The following is a 20229-nucleotide window of genomic DNA, read 5'->3' on the forward strand; positions in this document are numbered from 1 at the left end:
GGCCAACTGGCTGCACCACAGGAAAAACATAGTTCCAGATTACAGGTAGTTCCCACTCAGTTCGTTTTACCCATAACACTTATTGATTATTGTAATTTTATGTTAATTTGTTGATTTCTTTCTTTTTTCTTTTTGGCAGAACTGGAGTTTGATCTCAGGGCCTGTGCCACACCCCCAGCCCTTTTTGCTTTCAGGCTATTTTTTCAGACAGGGGCTCCCTTTTTGCCTAAGGCCGCCTCAGAGAGCAATCATTCTATTTATGGCCTCTAAATAGCTGGGATGACAGGCATGTACCACCACACCCACCTATTGGTTGAGATGCTGTCTCACTAACTTTTTTCTGGGCAGAAAACTGAGATCCTCTTGATATCTGCTTCCCAAGTAGCTGAGATTACAGGTATGAGCCACTGTACCTGGCTGATTTCTTATTTCTATATGGCACATATAAACTAGCAATTATAGTTAACATTCGTTGGATATTTAATGTGTCAAGTACTATTGTAAATACATAGCAATTCATTTTACACTGACAACAACCCTCTGAAATAGGTTCCATTATGTCCTCATTTTACAGATGACAAATTGAGACCCAGAGAGGAATTTGGTCAAGTTTATACAGTGAGTAAAGGAAGGAGCTGAGTATCGAGCCCAGGCAATCTGGCTCCAGAGGTTAAATACTCAAGTTAGAGACAATACCCAAGCACCATGCCTGTTTTGCTTACTATTTTATCCACAGGACCTTAATAAATGGCTGGTATGGAATAGGGGCTCAGTAAACATTTTCTGGAAGGGAGAGAGGGAAGAGGGGAGAACTGGACAGAAGAATGTGCTGCTAGCCCCAGCATGACCCTCTCCTGAGTGAAGAAGGGCTCAGATCCACTGAGCAGCCCAGCCAAACTTGGTGGCAACACAAATGCAGGAGATAAGAGCCTAGTGAGAGACTGTCCCTGTTCCAGAGCCTGTCCTCGGTTCATGATAACCCTAGATGAACCCTGGAGGCTCCTCAGTGTGTCCAGAGCTTTTCCCTGCCTTCAGCTATGCAACTGTTCTGCACCAGGGCCTCTGCTGGGTCCTTAGAGGACCTAGAGGACTAGGACAGACCTTTCTCTCTAAAGGAGCTCACAAGCTAGCGAGGAAAAGAAATCCTGAAACTAAGGAGGGGAGTAGACAGTGGCATGATAAGGTTGGGAAGGGAAGGAGAGAGGAAAAGAAGGAGAAACTCATGTTTCTCACTGAAGTCTACCTCTGGGAATCATTGCTTATTCTGCTCACGAAGCCTGGGATGTCACTAAGAGCTGCAACATCTCATCTGCCTGTGTAGACAACTCTCTTCTAATGCATGTTGCTTCAAGACGTGGTAAGATCGATGAATGACAGCCGTATGATATGCAAGTTACACGGCTTTACCCAGAATGCTAAAGCTTTGTTCCACCGAGGAGCCACAACTGAGCAGAAAGTACAGGAACACAGTTGAATGCAGTTGCAAAAAGGAACAAAGTACTGGAGGTACAAGATATCCATAAGCTGGTGTAAACTCTTACCTGCCCTAGTAGGCAATGAGTACTCTGGCTAATTAAATGTCCATGCTGATACAACTGTATTCACTATAATTATGGGTCTGGAACTTGCTATTTTTTAAGGAATGCATAATGTGACTTTGGAATCTATTGAATACAATTTAAACAGCCCTGGTAAGTATTCTCATCCCCACACTTTATTAGTTTGTTTTTTGTTTTTAACTAAGAATGCAGTACATACTTACTATTCAGCAAATATTCATTCCTTTTACAACCTCCATAACTTCCCAGCACCATTTATATTGAACTTAACCATGTGATTTGTTTTAGCCAATAGAGGGAAAAAATGACAACATAACCAGTTCAAGCCTTGACCTTAAAAAGCTTCATGTACTCCCACTTACCCTATTCTATTCTCTGAGAAGAATATGACTCAAGTAGATTCTGCCTTTCCCACATGGATTCTAGAATAAGATACATTGGGCACCCTGAATTTGACCCTCAACTCTACTTCTCCAAGTTGCAAATTATGTATACGTGCAACACTGCACTGAAATCAGCAGTTCCAGGAAAAGCCATCATTGTTACCTAGAAAATCGCAGGGGTGGCAGACACAATGGAGAGCAGAGAAGAGTGACTGGGGCCTGAGGATGGCTAAGCCACTTCAACTGACTGCAGACCAATAAGCAGAAAATAAAGTACTCAATACTGATAACACTCAGATTTTGTAGTAGTTTGTTTCCCTACATAAGCTAATCAATTCACCTATTGTGACAAGCACAACAGAAATCATCTAATTTATAAAGTAAATAAAATCTTCTCTCTAATCCCCAATCCAACTTAAGTTAGCTAAAAATTGACTACTTGGTTCAAGTTTTCTACTCCTTTCTCTGGGTTTCTCAAGGATTAAATGAGCAAACGCATGTGAAAATCATGTAATACTTAGGGACTATAAAGTAAGCAGTCATTAACTATTAGCTGTTTTTATTAATAGTCTCATACGAATACACTAGACACAAGTTTTTAAAATTCATCCAAAAATGAGACAATGTTATGCACATTGCTCTTTCCTCTAGGTCAGCTCATCTTTCTGAAGGCAATTAACTCATCTTTTAAAGTGGCCACATGATCCTCCATGTTTGAATATTTTATAATTTATTTAGTTTAGATTATAGAGAAATTGAGACTTGGATAGCTGAAGATGTTTTTCAAAATATTTGCTGTTCTCCCTACCAACCCCTCTCCTCTCTCCCTGTCTCAGGTGTGGCTTTGGAAGGTGAATGGAAGTGATCTCTGGGCAAAGTTTTAAAAGCCACCCAAAGGTGTCACCTTTCTCTTTTCTAGGACATACACCAGCAGTATCTCAGGCAGGGCTCCATCAGCCTGGGTCTCAGAGTACATAGCTCAGGCCTGAACCAGGATGGAACTGTGACATGCACAAAATGTTGCTTCAAGCCTCTGAGATCTGGGGGATTGTTTGTTGCCATGATGTAATTTAGAGAAAGCTAATAGTGTTCATTCCAAATATTCATTATCACTGCTTGGCCGAGCACCAACACACTAGCTATGGGTTGACAGAATGAATAGGAACAATTGCCTTCCTAACTTCAATTTAGAAAATTATCAGTAGCCCCTCCCCCAACTGCCAAATCACTATGCAAAGGACACAACAGCACCAGGTCAATGCTCAGTAGGTTGAGGACCATCCTCTGTGTGGGGGAAGCCTTTTAGGTAGGTCAGTATCATGAAAACGTTGACCCAATTTCTCCAGATTGCAAACTACGTACATGCAAACATGCACTTCCCTGCACTCAAATTTGTGGTTCCAGGAAAAACCATCATCGCTTCTTATCACTTCTTAGAAAAATGCAAGGGAGGCAGGTGCAATGGAGAGGACAGGAGACTGAAAAGACCTATAGTAGAAAGTTTAATTCCAGCTTCACTGTGAGTCAGCTCTGAACCTCAGTTCGCTCAGAGGACTGCTGTTAGGACCCTGTGATTGAGGCAGCAGATACAGTCACAGCTAATAGAATGAAAAAAATTATTTTGATAAAAAAAAATTACAAGTATAATACATGTTCATTGTAGAATACTTTAAAACAAAGAGGGAAGTACAAGGAAGAAAGTAGAAACTACCCAAATATCACAACTGTTCACATATTGATGGCTAAAAGCCATATTTCCTTCAAGGTAAATGCACACATTTCACATGACACTTGAACATAACACAGGCTTTCTGGATGCACTTAAGCATGTGAGTACATATATTACAAGGCCTTCCTCTTGTGCTCATCCCCTCCATTCTCTCTGGCTTACCTTTTTGTCCCTCTAAACACTCCTTCTTCCTCTCTCTGCCACCTCCTCCTCTTCCAGCTACTTCTACTCATCCTGTGTCAGCTTATTCACCATCTTTTTAAAGGACAATTCTCTCTTACCCTTGTCAGATGCCATTTAATGTAGACCCAAAAATCCCACTCCTTGTGTCTCATAGCATTATCATAATAGACTAGTCATGCCTCTTTGTTATCCATTTTCCTTGTGATACTCAACCATGAGCATACCCCACAGTTTTGTTTACCAATAATTGCCAGTGGCTGGACTATCATAAATATTCAAAAATTGTTGAATAAATTAATAAAATATTTAGCAAAATGTGCTACCTATATTTCTTCTGAACCCCTCAGAACATCTGACATTCCCCAATTAACACCCACCAAACAATTAAATATGGAAAAGGACATGCCAACATGTTTTCTGAAGTTTATATATTAAATGGGAAGAAAACATTAATGAAAGGTTAGACTCAGTATGTAGTTCGGTGCTATCTGCTTTACTTTTGTCTCCTCCACCAATTCTCTTCAAACTGAAAAAAAACAGGACAAAAATCCCTAACTTTAGTTCTGTATTTACTCTCACTGAGGCACCCTGAAGCACTAATTGGAATAAGAAAACATCAGCAGCTTTAACAAAATACTCCAAAATCCCAGTGGATCAACACGAAAGATTTGATTTCTCATTTAGTCTAAGTCCAGTGAGACTATTTTTGGTTAGTCAGTAACCTTTCACATGGTCATTCAGAGATCCAGGACCCTTCCGTCTGTATAACCTTGGAGTCCCTTGTATTTTATCAGGAGATGGGCTAGGAGATGGTTTCTGAACCATATCTACAAGTATCACACATCACCACTTCACCCTCTTTTGCACTAGCTAAAACTCAGCTACATCTTTTTACAAAGGAGTTGGAAAATGTAGTCCAGCTTCATACACAGGTGAGAAAGGAAAGGGATTAGGTGCATACTTTGTAGTTCTTCTGCCACACATGGTAAGGGAGTACTGAGTCTTCTTGAGCAAGCCTAAGAACAGGTCATTTATTTATGGATACTGAAAACAGTTGTTTTGGTGGAGAAAATACCATTCCAGGTTTACAAATTTTTGGAGTAAAATAGGGTTAGCTTTAGAAATGAAAAAACACTAACGTTGGTAACTACTCTCAGACAAATTCTAAATGAGATTATTTAAGATGGCTTCTATGAACTACGAAAATAAAATATCGCCATAAGTACCATGGGCTCATTAAGAATTATCATAAACAAGCCTGGCATAGGGTCTGGAACAAAATAGACAATAAATGTGTTAGTGGAGGAGCTTCAATTCTACCTTTAAGGCAACCATCCTATTGATAAATAACTCTTAAATATAGCAGTTTTCTTCACTAACTTCAAACCATTCCCCTACCTGTAGCCTCACAGCTGTGGAATAAGTCAACTCCTCCATGTGGCAGTTGCACTGCTATTTGGAGACCCCCTATATGTGTTCTTAGCCCTTCCTCCCCCACTCCCACCCCTGTAAATAATCCCAGTTACTTCAATTTTCTGTGAGACATGCTATCAGGCCTCTCAAAACATGGCCATCCTTCTTTCAGATCTCCATGGTTGGCTCAAACTGCTTTCCAAGTTTCACACCCACAATATTCCTGATGGTGTCCACCCAGCAGTGCTAAAAGAATGACCACTCCCAGCTGTGGACATCACATGTTTATTTTGTGACTAGAAATATTTAAGTAATGGAGATGCTGCCAAGGAAGGCCTACCTTGGGAGAAGGGTAGGACTTGGATGACCTCCAAGGACTGTGCTACTTTATGGCCCTGTCGGTTTTTTGGAAGCTCTGAGAGCAGACAAGGCATCACCAAAAGGGAACTGGCAGGTACCATTTACACAATCCTCATTGACAGAAACTTAGTTGATCCAGAGGACTGCGTAGGAGCTTTGCTGCATCACAGAGGTTTACTAAGCACCCTCTTTGTGCCCAGCACTATGCTGCCCTGTGCACAGTGGACAACAAGAGACATCTTTTTTGTGCTTTTTTGGTGCTTGGCCTCTGGTAATCCTAGCTACTCAGGAGGCAGAGATCAGGGGAATCTGGTTCAAAGCCAGCCCTGGACAAATAGCTTGCAAATCCCTATCTCAAAAAAAAAAAAAAAAAAATCACAAACGTAGGGCTGTCAGAGTGGCTCAAGCACTAAGAGCACCTGCTTACCAAGTATGAGGCCCTGAGTTCAAACCCCAGTGCCATCAAAAAAAGAAAAACATAATTATGCAAAGAAATACAGAATAACAAATTAAAATCTATTGTTGAGAGGAAATTGTCATTTTCCTGGCCTGTTTTCCATGAGGGGGCATCTCTTAGAGGACCCCTCTTGTCCTCTCTAAGCCTTTACTCCCCATGCAAAGGAGAGTGAGTTATTTAATTGCTGAGTTTAGGAGAAAGGCCCAAGAATGCCCACCTCAGCAACTTGCTCTCTCCTTTCAGTCAATTCAACCCAAGGATAGATACACGCACTGTCCCATTTGGAAGTAGTGTGCAACTGCCCATCTAAATCAGGGTTGAAGCACCAGGAAATCCACTGTGGTTCCATATCTGCCAGGCCCTCCAATCCAGGCTGTATCATATCTGTTAGGTTAACATTTTCATCCCCATTTATCTGATTCCTGCATCTAACTTTCAGCTGACTCTGAATTCAAATTCCAATAACTATAAGTAAAAATTAGACTTTTGAGAGAATGTTAAGAGGGGCATCTAATTTAGGAGGATCTAATTTAAGTGTGAAGACAGTATGAAAACTCCTGAAAGCCTCTTTAGGCTAAATTCAAAGGAGATGGAAACTGGTCATGGAAAGGGGAAGAATGAGGAGGCGTATATAAAGGTTCATAGTCAACAAACAGTTTGTCACATTTGGGGAATCAATGAAGGCCAATATGGGAGTCATTAAAACTGGTCACCAATTATTCCATCTCTCTGCCCTCCAAGAAAATAAGATTGTACTTCCTGGTCCCTTGTGTCTAGGTGGTGTCACAAGACTAGTTTTACCCAATGAATTGTAAGTGGCATGTGACCTTTTCTTTTTTTGAGACTGTATCTCTCTACGTAGCCCAGGCTAGTCTGGAACTCTCAATCCTCCTGTCTCAGCCTCCCAAATGCTGAGATTATAGGTGTAAACCACCAGCTCCAGCAACATGTGACATTTTTAAGCAGACACTTAAATTGCCCAGATAAGAGCCTTCAAAGTTGTCTTTTCCTCTATCTTGAGATTTAGTAGGCTTCTGAAAGTGGGTACTCCATCAACCGTGGTCCCACAGGAAGGTGATGTGATGTGAGAACCTGCCAACCTTGACAGACATGTAGTGGAGCAAAAAATAAAATGTTTTTGTCACCAGTCACTGCAGTGTTTTTACTGTAGCATTTCAATATAGCCATTAGGTAGTGTGGCTGGACAAAGACAAGGGAGGGGAGAAGTGCTGGCTAATTCAGGCTAATATCGTATCAGGGAAATTTGACGTGTTCCAATATTATGTAGTAAGATGAGGTACTATTTGCTACCTCACTATTAAAACACACACCTTTAGTTCCCCTATGAGAAGCCTATTTAAAAAAAAAATCCATCAACAAGCATTTACCAAGCACCTTCTATCTTTCCATGTCGCCAGCATTAGTGATATAAAATAAGAATGACAGTTTTTGGATTTGGAGTCAGGGATTTAAGACATTTACAAGATCACATGATAGACATTGTCTCTTTCAGGTATGTACCCAGTGTGGGGAGAGTCATGCTATTTGAGAGTTAGGTGGAAGAAAGAGCGAGGGAGAGCTTCATAGGAGTTATTATTTGAGTTGAGTCTTGAAGGGTGAATAGGAGTTTGCCAGTTTCCATTTTGATTAAACATAGAAGTAAATGGCAAGATGGAAAATGTTAAAGAATGGAAAATGTTTGGAGTGGCTGAGACTCAGAGGAATGGAGGGAATGCAGAGTGCTGGGTGTGGTAGACTGTATTACTCTTCACAAATACTTACTGCCCCTCCCCACTGACATCAGGCTTGGCCACACAAACTGCTCTCTCGAAGAAGTTTTAAGAGCATGCTCTCTGCTCTCTGCCATAACAATCAATAGTGTTTTAGAAAGAAGATGCTCTACTAGCCAGGGTCTTGGGGCAAAGATGTGTACAAAGTTGATTGTAGTGACTTCTGTGACTTATGATGGAAATATGAGTGAGAAATAACTCTGGCTGTAATTCAGGATTTGTGGATTACTACCACAGCATGCATTTCCAGCTCTCTGACTTCCAGGCACATAGTAGGACTGCACTTCCTCATACCCTTTAAGTTAGGCATTGTCATGTGACTCATTTTAGCCAGTGATCTGTGAAAGCAAGAATATACACCATTTCTATAGGAAGCTTTTAGCCAATGTGAATTTATCATGCTTTCTTTCCCTACCAAGGTGATCAGGATGCTGTGGAAGCATGCATTAAGATGAAACCTTCTTGAGAGTGGATGAATACACTGAGCAGAACCCCTCTGACCTTGAACGTGTCAGTATGCAAGAAATAAGGTTTCTTTGATAAACTGCTGAGATTTGAGGATTGTTTGTTATGGAAACATAACCTAGCATATCCCAAGTGATATAAAAATTTGCACCTAGACATGGTGTAACATAATAACAATAAACACAACAGCTGAATCCTCATTTAGAGGGCAACAGCTAAGAGCAATAACTAAGATCACTGTTATCACATAACACCTGCGATAATTTAGCAGGCTGATCATGAACTTAATGAAGGAAAGCAAGCGATGGTAGCATAGAGCATTAGTAGCCTGTGCGAATGGCTGTTGAGATGAGCTCAGGAAAGATTTGGTCACTGTAGAGAATAGAGACAATCTACAAATTCAGGGCTTTGCAGGGTAAGAAGAGGCAATTGTTTCTCAATCCTAATGAATAAAATATAAAATCAATATATGCTTTCCACAACAAGTAAGGGCTTTGGGAAAAAAAATCAGGCTTGAAGTAAGGATAAGTCAAGGGATATGAACCTATTATTAAAACTTCAGAACAAATTAAGATGTTTCCTACAAGCCAGGCAATAGTGGCTCATGCCTGTAATCGTAACCACACAGGAGGCAGAGATCAGGAGGATTTAGATTTGAAGCAGGGCCCTATCTTGAAAATACCCAACATGTAAAAGCACTGGAGGAGTGGCTCAAATGGTAGAGTGCCTGCCTAGTAAGTATAAGGCCCTGAGTTCAAACCCCAGTACCATTAAAAAAAAAAATGGTTCTGGAATGGGGAGGAAAGGTGGGATTTTCCCACCAATGCCTAATAGGCCTAAAGCACTCAAAACCAAACTGAAAGCAAGAGACAGAGACAAAGAAATCATCAGGCAGAAGAGCAAGAAAGCAAAGAATCAGGGCAAACCATAAAAATACATCTGGAAAAGAGCTATAGCTGTGGCTTTTGGCACATGGAACACCTGGTATCAAATAGACAAGAAGCCTACACATGTGTGGGAATGGTTCTGCCCAAAGAACATTAGCCTGCATTAAAGGAGAGTGTCTTTGAGGCTCAGTGTCACTCACACGTTTAAATGCTTATTGAAAAGTGTATTTCCCAAGGCCTGCTTTAATGTAGAAAAGGAAGACTCTCTCAGGAGCAAATCAATGGAAAACAATGAACAGAGCAGCTGCACTCAGGAGCAGAACCAGGGTCTAACTGGGGAACTGAATGGGGGGGGGGAGGGCTCCTCAAAATGTCAGCTCAGTGGACCAATATCTACTGTGGCCTCACTTTCCAAATGGAGACCCATCTCACTTCATGGTACAGACTGATGGGTACACAGAGTAGACAGATGAGGAGACACATGTGGACCTGATGGGAATTCTACTAGATAGCACCTAGGAAGCCTGGGAAGTGAGCTTCATGCTGTTATTAGAAGAGTCCTTAGGGTTGACTTCCTGGAGGAAAGAGTGAGGGAGTTCTGCCTATGGGGGGACGGTGAGCCAAACATTTGGTGAACAGAAAGGGAGACTGTTAATCATTAGTGTTCCCCCAAATATTCCTGGCCAGCCCTTTCCGACACTTGGCAGAGTTTAGAGACTTCAAGTCATCAGCATGGCTATGTGACCAGCTTTGGTCAGTGGTAAATGGGAAGAAGTGATTCATGCCACTTTCAGGTGGATGCGCTGGGAGTCTGCCAATGATTTGAGTTCTCTTGCCCCAGCCAAGATAGTAGTGAGAAACATGTGACAAGATGAAGCCTCCTCAGCCTGAGTCCCTGAGAGACTATAGTAAGCAGAGCTCCCTACAGACACACACTGGGCCAGTAACAGGAGCAATAAATAACTGTTCATTGGGCTAAACCTCTGAGATGTTAGGGTTGCTTGTTAGGGTGGCATAACCCAGTCTTTCCTGACTGAGAGCTGGGAGTAAGAGATGAGGCTGAAAAGACAGGAGCTAGACTGTGAAAAGCTCCTTCTCCCAGGCAAAGAAGTTGAAGCTCTCTGTGGTTGTAAGGGGATGACAATGAAGGCTTCCAAAGCAGGGGAGTTAACATGAACAGATTTGTTATGTTTTGGATGAAATATGCTATTTCTCAACCTAAAGAGAAAATCAGCCTACTAAACCACATGAGGCAGAGGAACACACAGAACCCTTAGGCAAAAAATGTATATTTACACAAAGTCCTAAGTCTTGAAGTTTCTAAATACAGGAGCTCTGAAAAGGGTTAGAGATTCAGGCAAAAACATTTCTTCTATGCCACCAGCACTGTTTCCTCAGCAGATAATACAAGAAAGTTTGCCAAAACAGAGAAAATACAAGGGAATGTAACACAGACCTGAAGCCAATGTCCAGCAGCCTGTGTGACCTAAGCAAGACGCTCGACCTTCCTAGTCCCATTTCCTCATGTTAAGTCTAGATAATAATATATGCCTCTCAAGACGGTTGTGGGAAAACTGTTTTCAAATTGCTTAGAATACTTACCAGATAGGTGTTTAATGCATGAAAACTGATTTTTATTATTGTTATCAATAAAACATTATTTAAAATACCAGCTCCCTGATTACAACAGAGAATTATACAGGCAACAGACAGAGAAGCATGTTCCCTCCTTGGGGGAAGTAATTGGATATTGTCGCAGCTGTATCCCTGCGCGGGCCCCCTCCCAGCTCAGTGCCTGGCTGGCAGTAGCCAGTTTACCCCTGCTGCATGAAGGAAAGCAAGGGAGGTGAGCGCCCGGAGTGAAGAAAAGTTGGCGGGTTTCCCACTGATACCAGCTGCTGTTGGTTTCTGAAATCTCAAAGCCACAAATACCTTAAGGCCCCAGGGCTTCGAACCTAAGGCTGAATCTCCCCTTCCCCCACACTTATAGGCAGCAAGATCTGAATTAGAACCTAGCAACTTAAATTGCTACATATAGATTCAACTTCAATCTCCAATCCTAGATAGGTTTGGGAAAGGGCTAACTTCTAACCCTTTCCTCCCTCCCGTTTCCCCTCCTGCTCCTGGCAGAAAAGTAACCTGGTCCTGCCAAATCACACTCGTATATCCGTGCATTCCATCAAGGCTCTGGGGAACTGACGAAGGGCAGGGAAAGGGGCTGTCTGGTGACCACCTCTCTAATCCGAGAGGCCCCATGCTACTAGTTCCTGATAGCCCAATGCGGTGGATCCTACCAGCTCCACATGCAGATGATGTAAATGAAGCTCAAAGAAGTTCCGTGATTTGCAAACTACACACCGTGGCGTCCTAGCCACGAGAGAACAACGATTCCCGACTTCAGTATTCTAGCTACCACACACTTCTGTCGCTAAGGGGTGCGGGGCGGGGGGAACATAACTGCAGAAAAGAAAGCACTTACATGTGTCTAGCGCTTCCTAGAGGCTGCATAGGATATGCGCCCACCACCCGGTTAGGGAGTGGCGACTTAAGCGTGTTCGTACTCCAGACTCCTGGTTCTACTTCGTCATTTTGGCCGTGTTCGCTGCTCAGCGGACTTGTTTTACCAGAAGCAAATCAGGGTGGAAGGTGCGTGTGTTTGTGGGGGTTGTTATGCGGTGGAGGAACGGGAGAGCAGACGATCGGCAGGTTTTTCCGAGTTTCGGATTTCTTGAATGCTCATTACTGTCTGGACGCTTAGTCGTCCCCTAATTCCACCTCTATAAAACTCGTCCCTCGCAAGCAAAGCTGTGAAACCCTGCACACTTTCCCCCATGGTCCCAGAGGGTGAAACGGGCTGCCGGGCACTCAACTGAGTCCCAGTTTCAAGCAATGCAAATCGCTCTGCTTTTAGATGCGGACGGTCCTTGTGAACGTGACCAAGAGACAAACTTCCGCACGTCCTAATGGCGCGGGGGGGGGGTGTGTTAATCTCTCAAGCCCGCCCCCAAACTTAAGCCCACTTTCGCTCTCCCGCACTGGGGACCTAACAGAGCGACCTTAAGTGTGGTGCTCCCGCCCCCCGGAAGTGCGGGGGAGCAGACCCAGCTCCCAGCCTCTGGCCTCGGCGAAACGCCCGCGAAGGACCCGGAGCCCCGCACGTGGGAAGACACCTCCAGTCCCCGCCCGCACCCTCAGCCCCAGGCCACTGGCCCTCTCCCCCAGCCTTCTGTGTCCCCGCATCCGCGTCTGGAGCCCTGAACTTGAGCCCGCCCCCGTCAGACGCTACAAGCGTCCAGCCGCTCGCGGCAGTCACCGTCACTAGACAGTCAAACCCCAAGACGTCAGCCCACAATGCACCGGGCGGGCCGGGAAAGACACGCCGGGGAGGGGACTGGGGAGGAGAGGCCCAAGAGGCGCGCGGGAGGGGGAAGGGGAGGAGGAGAAAAAAGGGCCCAACTGTAGGAGGGCAGCGGAGCATTACCTCATCCCGTGAGCCTCCGCGGGTCGGGAGAAGAATCTTCTAGGGTGGAGTCTCCATGGTGACGGGCGGGCCCGCCCCCCAGAGAGCGACGCGAGCCAATGGGAAGGCCTTGGGGTGACATCATGGGCTATTTTTAGGGGTTGACTGGTAGCAGATAAGTGTTGAGCTCCGGCTGGATAAGGGCTCAGAGTTGCACTGAGTGTGGCTGAAGCGGCGAGGCGGCAGTGGAGGTGCGCGGACTAAGGCAAACAGACTTAGGCAGACAGACAGCCAGGACGGCAGTGGAATCCGATCTGCAAATCTTTATCATTTTCTCATCAACTGCCTAGAGCCAGCGCCTGTGGCTCCCACGCTGCTGTTTTGGGAGCGCCTGGAGAGCCCCTTCTCCTGCCGCCCCCGGAGAAGAGCCCCGTTGCCCGGGAGCTACTGACAGTGTGAAGAGCAGAGACTGCCCGCGCAGAGAAGTCGGTGAGCGGTTGCAGCAGCAAGTAACTTTCCTGGCCTGGAGGACCGGGGACAAGTGGCCCCGGGTCCCAGAGCGAACTTTTGCAAATCTTTTTCTGCGCCGTAGGCTGCCGCGGCGGCAGTAAAGAAAAGGCAGCGGAGGGAGAGAAGGGACCTGAGCTCAGCTTCGCTCGCACCGGTTGCTGAACTTGGGCAAGCGCGAGCCGCGGCCGCCGGGAGTCCCCCTCCCCCTTTCAGCGGAGGAGGGGTCAGTCGTCAGATCGGGTGGCCGAGACCCGCCGCTGCGGACGCCGCGCTGACCAGCGCCATCGGATAGCCGCTGTCCCGAGGAGGCGAGTTCGTCTGCGGGCTCCGAGGACCCGCTGCGCCCGAAGAGCGCTCAGTGAGTGACCGCGACTTTTCAAAGCCCGGCTGCGCGCGCGAGCAGACAAGTAAGAGTGCAGGCGGCGTCTTAACCCTGTGCTCCCTGGAGCGAGCTGGGGAAGAGAGCTCTGGGGGAAGGACAGCCAGAGAGAGCGCGCGGTCTTAGAAACTTTCCTTGCCAAAGACCCCGGGAGGCGCGGGTTCCCCCGCTTGCCAGTGCGCTGTTGGGGTCCCGAAACTTCTGCGCCCAGCCCAAACTAACCTCACGTGAAGTGACGGACTGTTCTATGACTGCAAAGATGGAAACGACCTTCTACGACGATGCCCTCAACGCCTCGTTCCTCCAGTCCGAGAGCGGCGCCTACGGCTACAGTAACCCCAAGATCCTGAAACAGAGCATGACCCTGAACCTGGCGGACCCGGTAGGCAGCCTGAAGCCGCACCTCCGCGCCAAGAACTCGGACCTCCTCACCTCGCCCGACGTGGGTCTGCTCAAGCTGGCATCACCCGAGCTGGAGCGTCTTATTATTCAGTCCAGCAACGGGCACATCACCACTACGCCGACCCCCACCCAGTTCCTGTGCCCCAAGAACGTGACCGATGAGCAGGAGGGCTTTGCCGAGGGCTTCGTGCGCGCGCTGGCTGAACTGCACAGCCAAAACACGCTACCCAGCGTCACATCCACGGCCCAGCCGGTCAGCGGGGCGGGAATGGTGGCTCCCGCGGTGGCCTCGGTGGCGGGCGGCAGCGGCAACGGCGGCTTCAGCGCCGGCCTGCACAGCGAACCGCCGGTCTACGCCAACCTCAGCAACTTCAACCCCGGCGCCCTGAGCAGTGGCGGCGGGGCGCCTTCCTACGGCGCGGCCGGCCTGGCCTTTCCCGCGCAGCCCCAGCCGCAACAGCCGCCACCGCAGCCACCGCACCACCTGCCCCAGCAGATCCCTGTGCAGCACCCGCGGCTGCAGGCCCTGAAGGAGGAGCCGCAGACGGTGCCCGAGATGCCTGGCGAAACCCCGCCCCTGTCCCCCATCGACATGGAGTCCCAGGAGCGGATCAAGGCGGAGAGGAAGCGCATGAGGAACCGCATCGCCGCCTCCAAATGCCGGAAAAGGAAGCTGGAGAGGATCGCCCGGCTGGAGGAAAAAGTGAAAACCTTGAAAGCGCAAAACTCGGAGCTGGCGTCCACGGCCAACATGCTCAGGGAACAGGTGGCACAGCTTAAACAGAAAGTCATGAACCATGTTAACAGTGGGTGCCAACTCATGCTAACGCAGCAGTTGCAAACGTTTTGAAGAGAGACTGTCGGGGCTGAGGGGCAACGGAGAAAAAAAAATAACAGAGACAGACTTGAGAACTTGACAGGTTGCGCCAGAGAGAAAAAAAGAAGTGTCCGAGGACTAAAGCCAAGGGTATCCAAGTTGGACTGGGTTGCGTCCTGACGGCGCCCCCAGTGTGCACGAGTGGGAAGGACTTGGCGCGCCTTGACTTGGCGAGCGGCCAGGGAGCGGCCGCCTGCGGGCTGTCCCGCTTTGCGGACGGGCTGTCCCCGCGCGAACAGAAAGAGACTTTTCTTTAACATTGACCAAGAACTGCATGGACCTAACATTCGATCTCATTCAGTATTAAAGGGGGGCGGGGGTTACAAACTGCAATAGAGACTGTAGATTGCTTCTGTAGTACTCCTTAAGAACACAAAGAGCGGGGAGGGCTGGGAAGGGGAGGAGGGAGGGAGGTTTGTGAGGGTGAGGCTGAGCCTACCGATGAACTCCTGGCCTGCCTTCGTCCACTGTGTATGTACATATATATTTTTTAATTTGATGAAAGCTGATTACTGTCAATAAACAGCTTCCTGCCTTTGTAAGTTATTTCATGTTTGTTTGTTTGGGTGTTCTGCCCAGTATTGTTTGTAAATAAGAGATTTGGAGCACTCTGAGTTTACCATTTGTAATAAAATATATAATTTTTTTATGTTTTGTTTCTGAAAATTCCGGAAAGGATATTTAAGAAAATGCAATAAAATATTGAAAAGTAACCCCCCCAACCTCTTTTCTGCATTATCTATAGATAAAGACACTAGACGAGTAAGAGTTGAGTGTCAACTAAAATCACTCACAGTGCTTCTTGCTGTCAAGCAGTGAAAACTATTCTCTGTTAGACTTTAGAAATAAACCACCTGATGCTACCATCAGGTTGTACTCGTCTGTCCCCCAGTGTATTTATAGAGCCGCTTACCAGAGGATAGTGTAATGTGTTTCAGGAGGCTGGAGGAAGGGGGGTATAGTGCAGAGGTGCAGCCCACTGGCAAGTCAAACACTTTAAAGTTTTGGATTGTAGCAATTGGTATGCACTCTGATCATTTATAATGTTAGTAGAAATTTAACAACAGATGCTTATTCTTAAAACAGGAACTCATGGCAGATTTTACAAAAGGTGTATCCTTCCAATTTGGAATCTTCACTTTAACAATTCCTAGATAAAGAAGATGGCCTTTGCTTATGAATATTTATGACAGCATTCTTGTCACAATAAATGTATTCAAATACCAAAAACAAATCTTGAATTCCTTTCCCTTTACTACTTTTTTCTTCCCAAGCTATATACTATAGCATTTCTTTTCACTTTCTAAGGGTTAACACTACTTCAATCTGAATTTACTTAGTGATTAAAGAAGCAAAGAATTTAGGAAGAGTTAAAATAGGACATTCTCCCAATCTCTCTCTCTCTCTCTTTCTCTCTCCTCTTTTTCTCCCCCCAACCCCTAAAACACCAGAAAAATTTATATCTATATTAATTTGTTTCTTAAATAATGAACCTGTCTTAAATAGTTATTATAGAATCAGTCTTGGAAGATGGCGATCTAAATACTATAGAAAAGATTCATAAGAGAAAACATGAACACTAACACAATGACTGAAGTGTAAATCAACCCTTAGCTCTGGGGAACTGGCAAACTTAGATTCTGTCTACAGATGTAACTTAGGAGATCAACAAGGCAGTACTCTACAAGGGAACGATTTTTGCTTGGTTGCTTTTCATCCCAAAAGCCACTGTGATTATCAAGCAGCAAAAGTAATGTGATATCCAGGAATATTTCACAAACCACTAATTGAGGCAGGGCTGTTTGCTCTTTAGCAGTGCTCTAGTACCCAACAGGTCTGGGAGTGCTAATATCCTGCCTGTGGGCTGTAAATCAACACACACAGAGTTTCTCCTTAGGAGTCCATCTAGGAGTGCAAGAGATTGGACAGTCTTGTTAGCTATCAGAGACACTTCTTTGTAACACTTCTTAAACAAAGGGTTACTGGGAGCAGAGTGAAGTTTGCCAAACAGTGAATTTGCTGATGTCAGCAACCCGGAAGGTGAGTTGATTTTGACCATATGTAGAAATAGTCAGCAGAGGGACAATAAAGCACCTTGGGGTGGGGCTCTGTGGAAGCTAAACAAGAGCCAACTAGAAAAAATAAGCAGGCTGGGGAATTAATTACCTTCAAAGGTAGACTAAGCCCAGACAACAGTGCAGTGCAGCACAAAAAGCCACACTGTTCTCTAGTTTGCTTTAGACTTCAGTGTTTAAAAAAAGAAAAAGAAAATGTAACACAGGTTTGTCCTCACATTTGAACATTTCAACTAACTTTCTAACTGTGTATTCCTGAAATTCTAACCATTGTAACATAAAGGGATAGAAAAAATAATTGTAGTAGAGGAAGTTAACCAATAATATCCTGTCAAGTTTGGAAATAGAATTTCAGCTAATTACTTGTAGACACATTCCATGATTAATTTTATTATGGACTTCAATGAGTTATTCTTTAGGTAATAGAAAGGATAAATCTAACAGTATAACAAATTATTCCTCTTATTGTTATATATGTTTATATAACAATTCAATCATGTATTCTTAACTGTCCATTGAGACAGATTTTATGAAATCAATAGAAATGCCTACAGAATTGTGTGTGTGTGTGTGTGTGTGTACGTACATGCACGTGCAGAGAGAGATCACTAGCTTTTAATTTGGCCTTCATAGAGTTCTCTGACTCAAAAATATTACTAAGCCCTGAATTGAATGGCTACATGTTCACTATCGCAATACCTTTCCAAGCTTCTGCTTGTATCCCTCTGCTCATCCCTCTGCCTGGAATACCTTTCCTTCCAGTTCAACTGATAAATCTTACCCCTTCTTTAAGGCTTGCTTGGCATAAATGGTACTTTCTCTGTGAAGCCTTTCTTGTTGGTTTCATGTTGACATGAAATGAGCATCAAAACATTTACCAAAATTTCTACCACACCACTTAGCAAAATGTGAACATCTATGCTCACTTACCCGTTGTGAACATCTACGTTTCCTGGCCAGAACCTTACGCTATTCTTTGGAGAATCACCAGACTCCTAGTACAGTGCCTCATATATAATAGATGTTTATAAAATAAATTTTTGATGACTGAATAAATAAGTAAACAAGAAATAAAGTGGTCTTCATTTTTTTTAGAGAAACTTACTTCATTTCCTACTGCACAATTCCAGATGGATCAAAGACACTCCTCCCAAAAATAGTCAAACCTAGCAATTAACAAGATTGAACAGGCTATAGCCAATCAAAGTTCTCAACAAGTGTTCTTCAAAGAGTTACACTGTTAACGCATTCATACTTCTAGTTACACAGAGCATCCCTACCTGCCTCCACTAAAGCAAGTGAACATCTTCCTATATAAAATGAATCTGCCTGAAACATTAGGCTTGGAGGTGGAGATGAGGATACTATGTGTATCATTGAGCAGACACAAAACGTATGTTTTGTTCCAGATGAGGTTTCATTAAAAACAACCAATGACATTGGTAATGACAAAGGGAACTTACTGTCTATAAATTTACATGTATTTCAGGGGTCTACAAGTTCGTACTGAATGAAGGAGAAGGGTTCATGCTAATCCACCCATTACACATGTCCTTTTATTATTAGAAAAGAAGTACCTTGGTGGAATCAAGGAAAAAGACAATGCCTTCCAGTCCACCCTGCCCCTTGCCTCCACCACACACTTCTATATGGATGGAGTGAAGTCTCATGGAAGAGAGGAAGAAGATTAAAATCTGGGATGACCCCAGAGCTGAAACTATTACTTCCTAACTCTGGAAATCAGACTTACTTATTTGGTTTCAGACTTTTGGACATCCTGAGAAAGAGAATTCCCTTGGGCCTGGGTCTCTCTGAGGTTCTGTTAGGCTGTGGGGATGCAATAATGAGAAGGTATCATCCCTATTCTCATGGAACTCATACTCTGGTGAGAGGGAGTGTGGAGAGGAACCAGAGACATGCTAATGGCACAAAACACAGGAGAGGAGAGAAGGAGCCATTATTAGACTCCATGGAGAGGTGATATGTGAGCCTATCCTGTGGGACTCAGAAGGCAGAAAAGGTTGGGGGAGGGACTTGTAAGCAAAGCACAAAGCATGAGAAAACACAGTGCATTTAGGGATTTGTAAGCTACTTGGAGAGGTTGGGGGCAAAGGTATAAGGAGAAAAGTGGAGGGAGCTGAGCATGGGAGTGAGTTAAGGCTGGGTGTGCAGTGCCATCTATTCTGTATTCTTGTATAGGTGATGGAGAAATGTAAAGTTAGTTGAAGCAGAGCAGGGACACCGCCACTCTCAACTTAGGAAAGATTCATACTGAAATGACAGATGGGCCAGGAGGAGGCTAGGAAATGGGAGTAACATGAAAAAAAAAAGTAATCTGGGTTAATTTAGAATGTATGTGGTGTTTAAAGTAGTCCTAGAGTTGAAGAAGAAATGGGGGAAAAGATAGTTTGATAGTCTGATAAATTAAACTTAAAGAGGGATATCAAGAAGCTCACTTTACACCTATTCTACTTGTCCCACACTTATATTTTCCTTTCCTCTGTGTCAATTGGACAACCTAAAGGAAAATCATCTTACAAATTCTCAGTGTCAGGAAGCTCAAATAAACATGTGAAAGAAATAGGCCTGCAACTGCCTAGGTCACGCCTCCAAGGTGAGAGCTCACAGTAGATCTTGCAAGACCTAAATTTGATTTTGTCTAGTCATCCAGAACTGATTAAGTTCTATGAGACTAACTATACAAACTCCAATGTATAAATGAGACCGATGTTTTTTTTTTCATTTTTCTTTTATTATTCATATGTGCTGCATACAAGGCTTGGTTCATTTCTCCCCCCTGCCCCCATCTCCTCCCTTACCACCCACTCCACCCCCTCCCGCTCCCCCCCCTCAATACCCAGCAGAAACTATTTTGCCCTTATCTCTAATTTTGTTGTAGAGAGAGTATAAGCAATAATAGGAAGGAACAAGGGGTTTTGCTGGTTGAGATAAGGATAGCTATATAGGGCATTGACTCACATTGATTTCCTGTGCGTGGGTGTTACCTTCTAGGTTAATTCTTTTTGATCTAACCTTTTCTCTAGTTCCTGGTCCCCTTTTCCTATTGGCCTCAGTTGCTTTGAGGTATCTGCTTTAGTTTCTCTGCATTAAGGGCAACAAATGCTAGCTAGTTTTTTAGGTGTCTTACCTATCCTCACCCCTCCCTTGTGTGCTCTCGCTTTTATCATGTGCTCATAGTCCAATCCCCTTGTTGTGTTTGAGACCGATGTTTTTATTAATGTTGAGGGAATTGAATAATAACACACAATTTCTTCAACAAGTAATATTGAATGCCTACTT

The 20229-nt window shown here is 44.6% G+C and overlaps 1 protein-coding gene across 1 annotated transcript; it reads left to right on the forward strand.

The window, feature by feature from the left end:
- Positions 1-12867: 12867 nt before the first annotated feature.
- On the forward strand, positions 12868-15567 carry Jun (Jun proto-oncogene, AP-1 transcription factor subunit). Its single transcript, XM_020186087.2, has one exon. The coding sequence runs from the start codon at positions 13823-13825 to the stop codon at positions 14825-14827; it is 1005 nt and encodes a 334-aa protein (XP_020041676.1). The 5' UTR covers positions 12868-13822; the 3' UTR covers positions 14828-15567.
- The last annotated feature ends 4662 nt before the right edge of the window (positions 15568-20229 follow it).

The sequence above is a fragment of the Castor canadensis genome, chromosome 7 (genome assembly GCF_047511655.1).
Source record: "Castor canadensis chromosome 7, mCasCan1.hap1v2, whole genome shotgun sequence".
NCBI classification, from domain to species: Eukaryota; Metazoa; Chordata; class Mammalia; order Rodentia; family Castoridae; genus Castor; species Castor canadensis.

Coding starts and splice junctions, on each gene's coding strand:
- Jun (XM_020186087.2), top strand. CDS start 13,823: ATGACTGCAAAGATGGAAACGACCTTCTACGACGATGCCCTCAACGCC.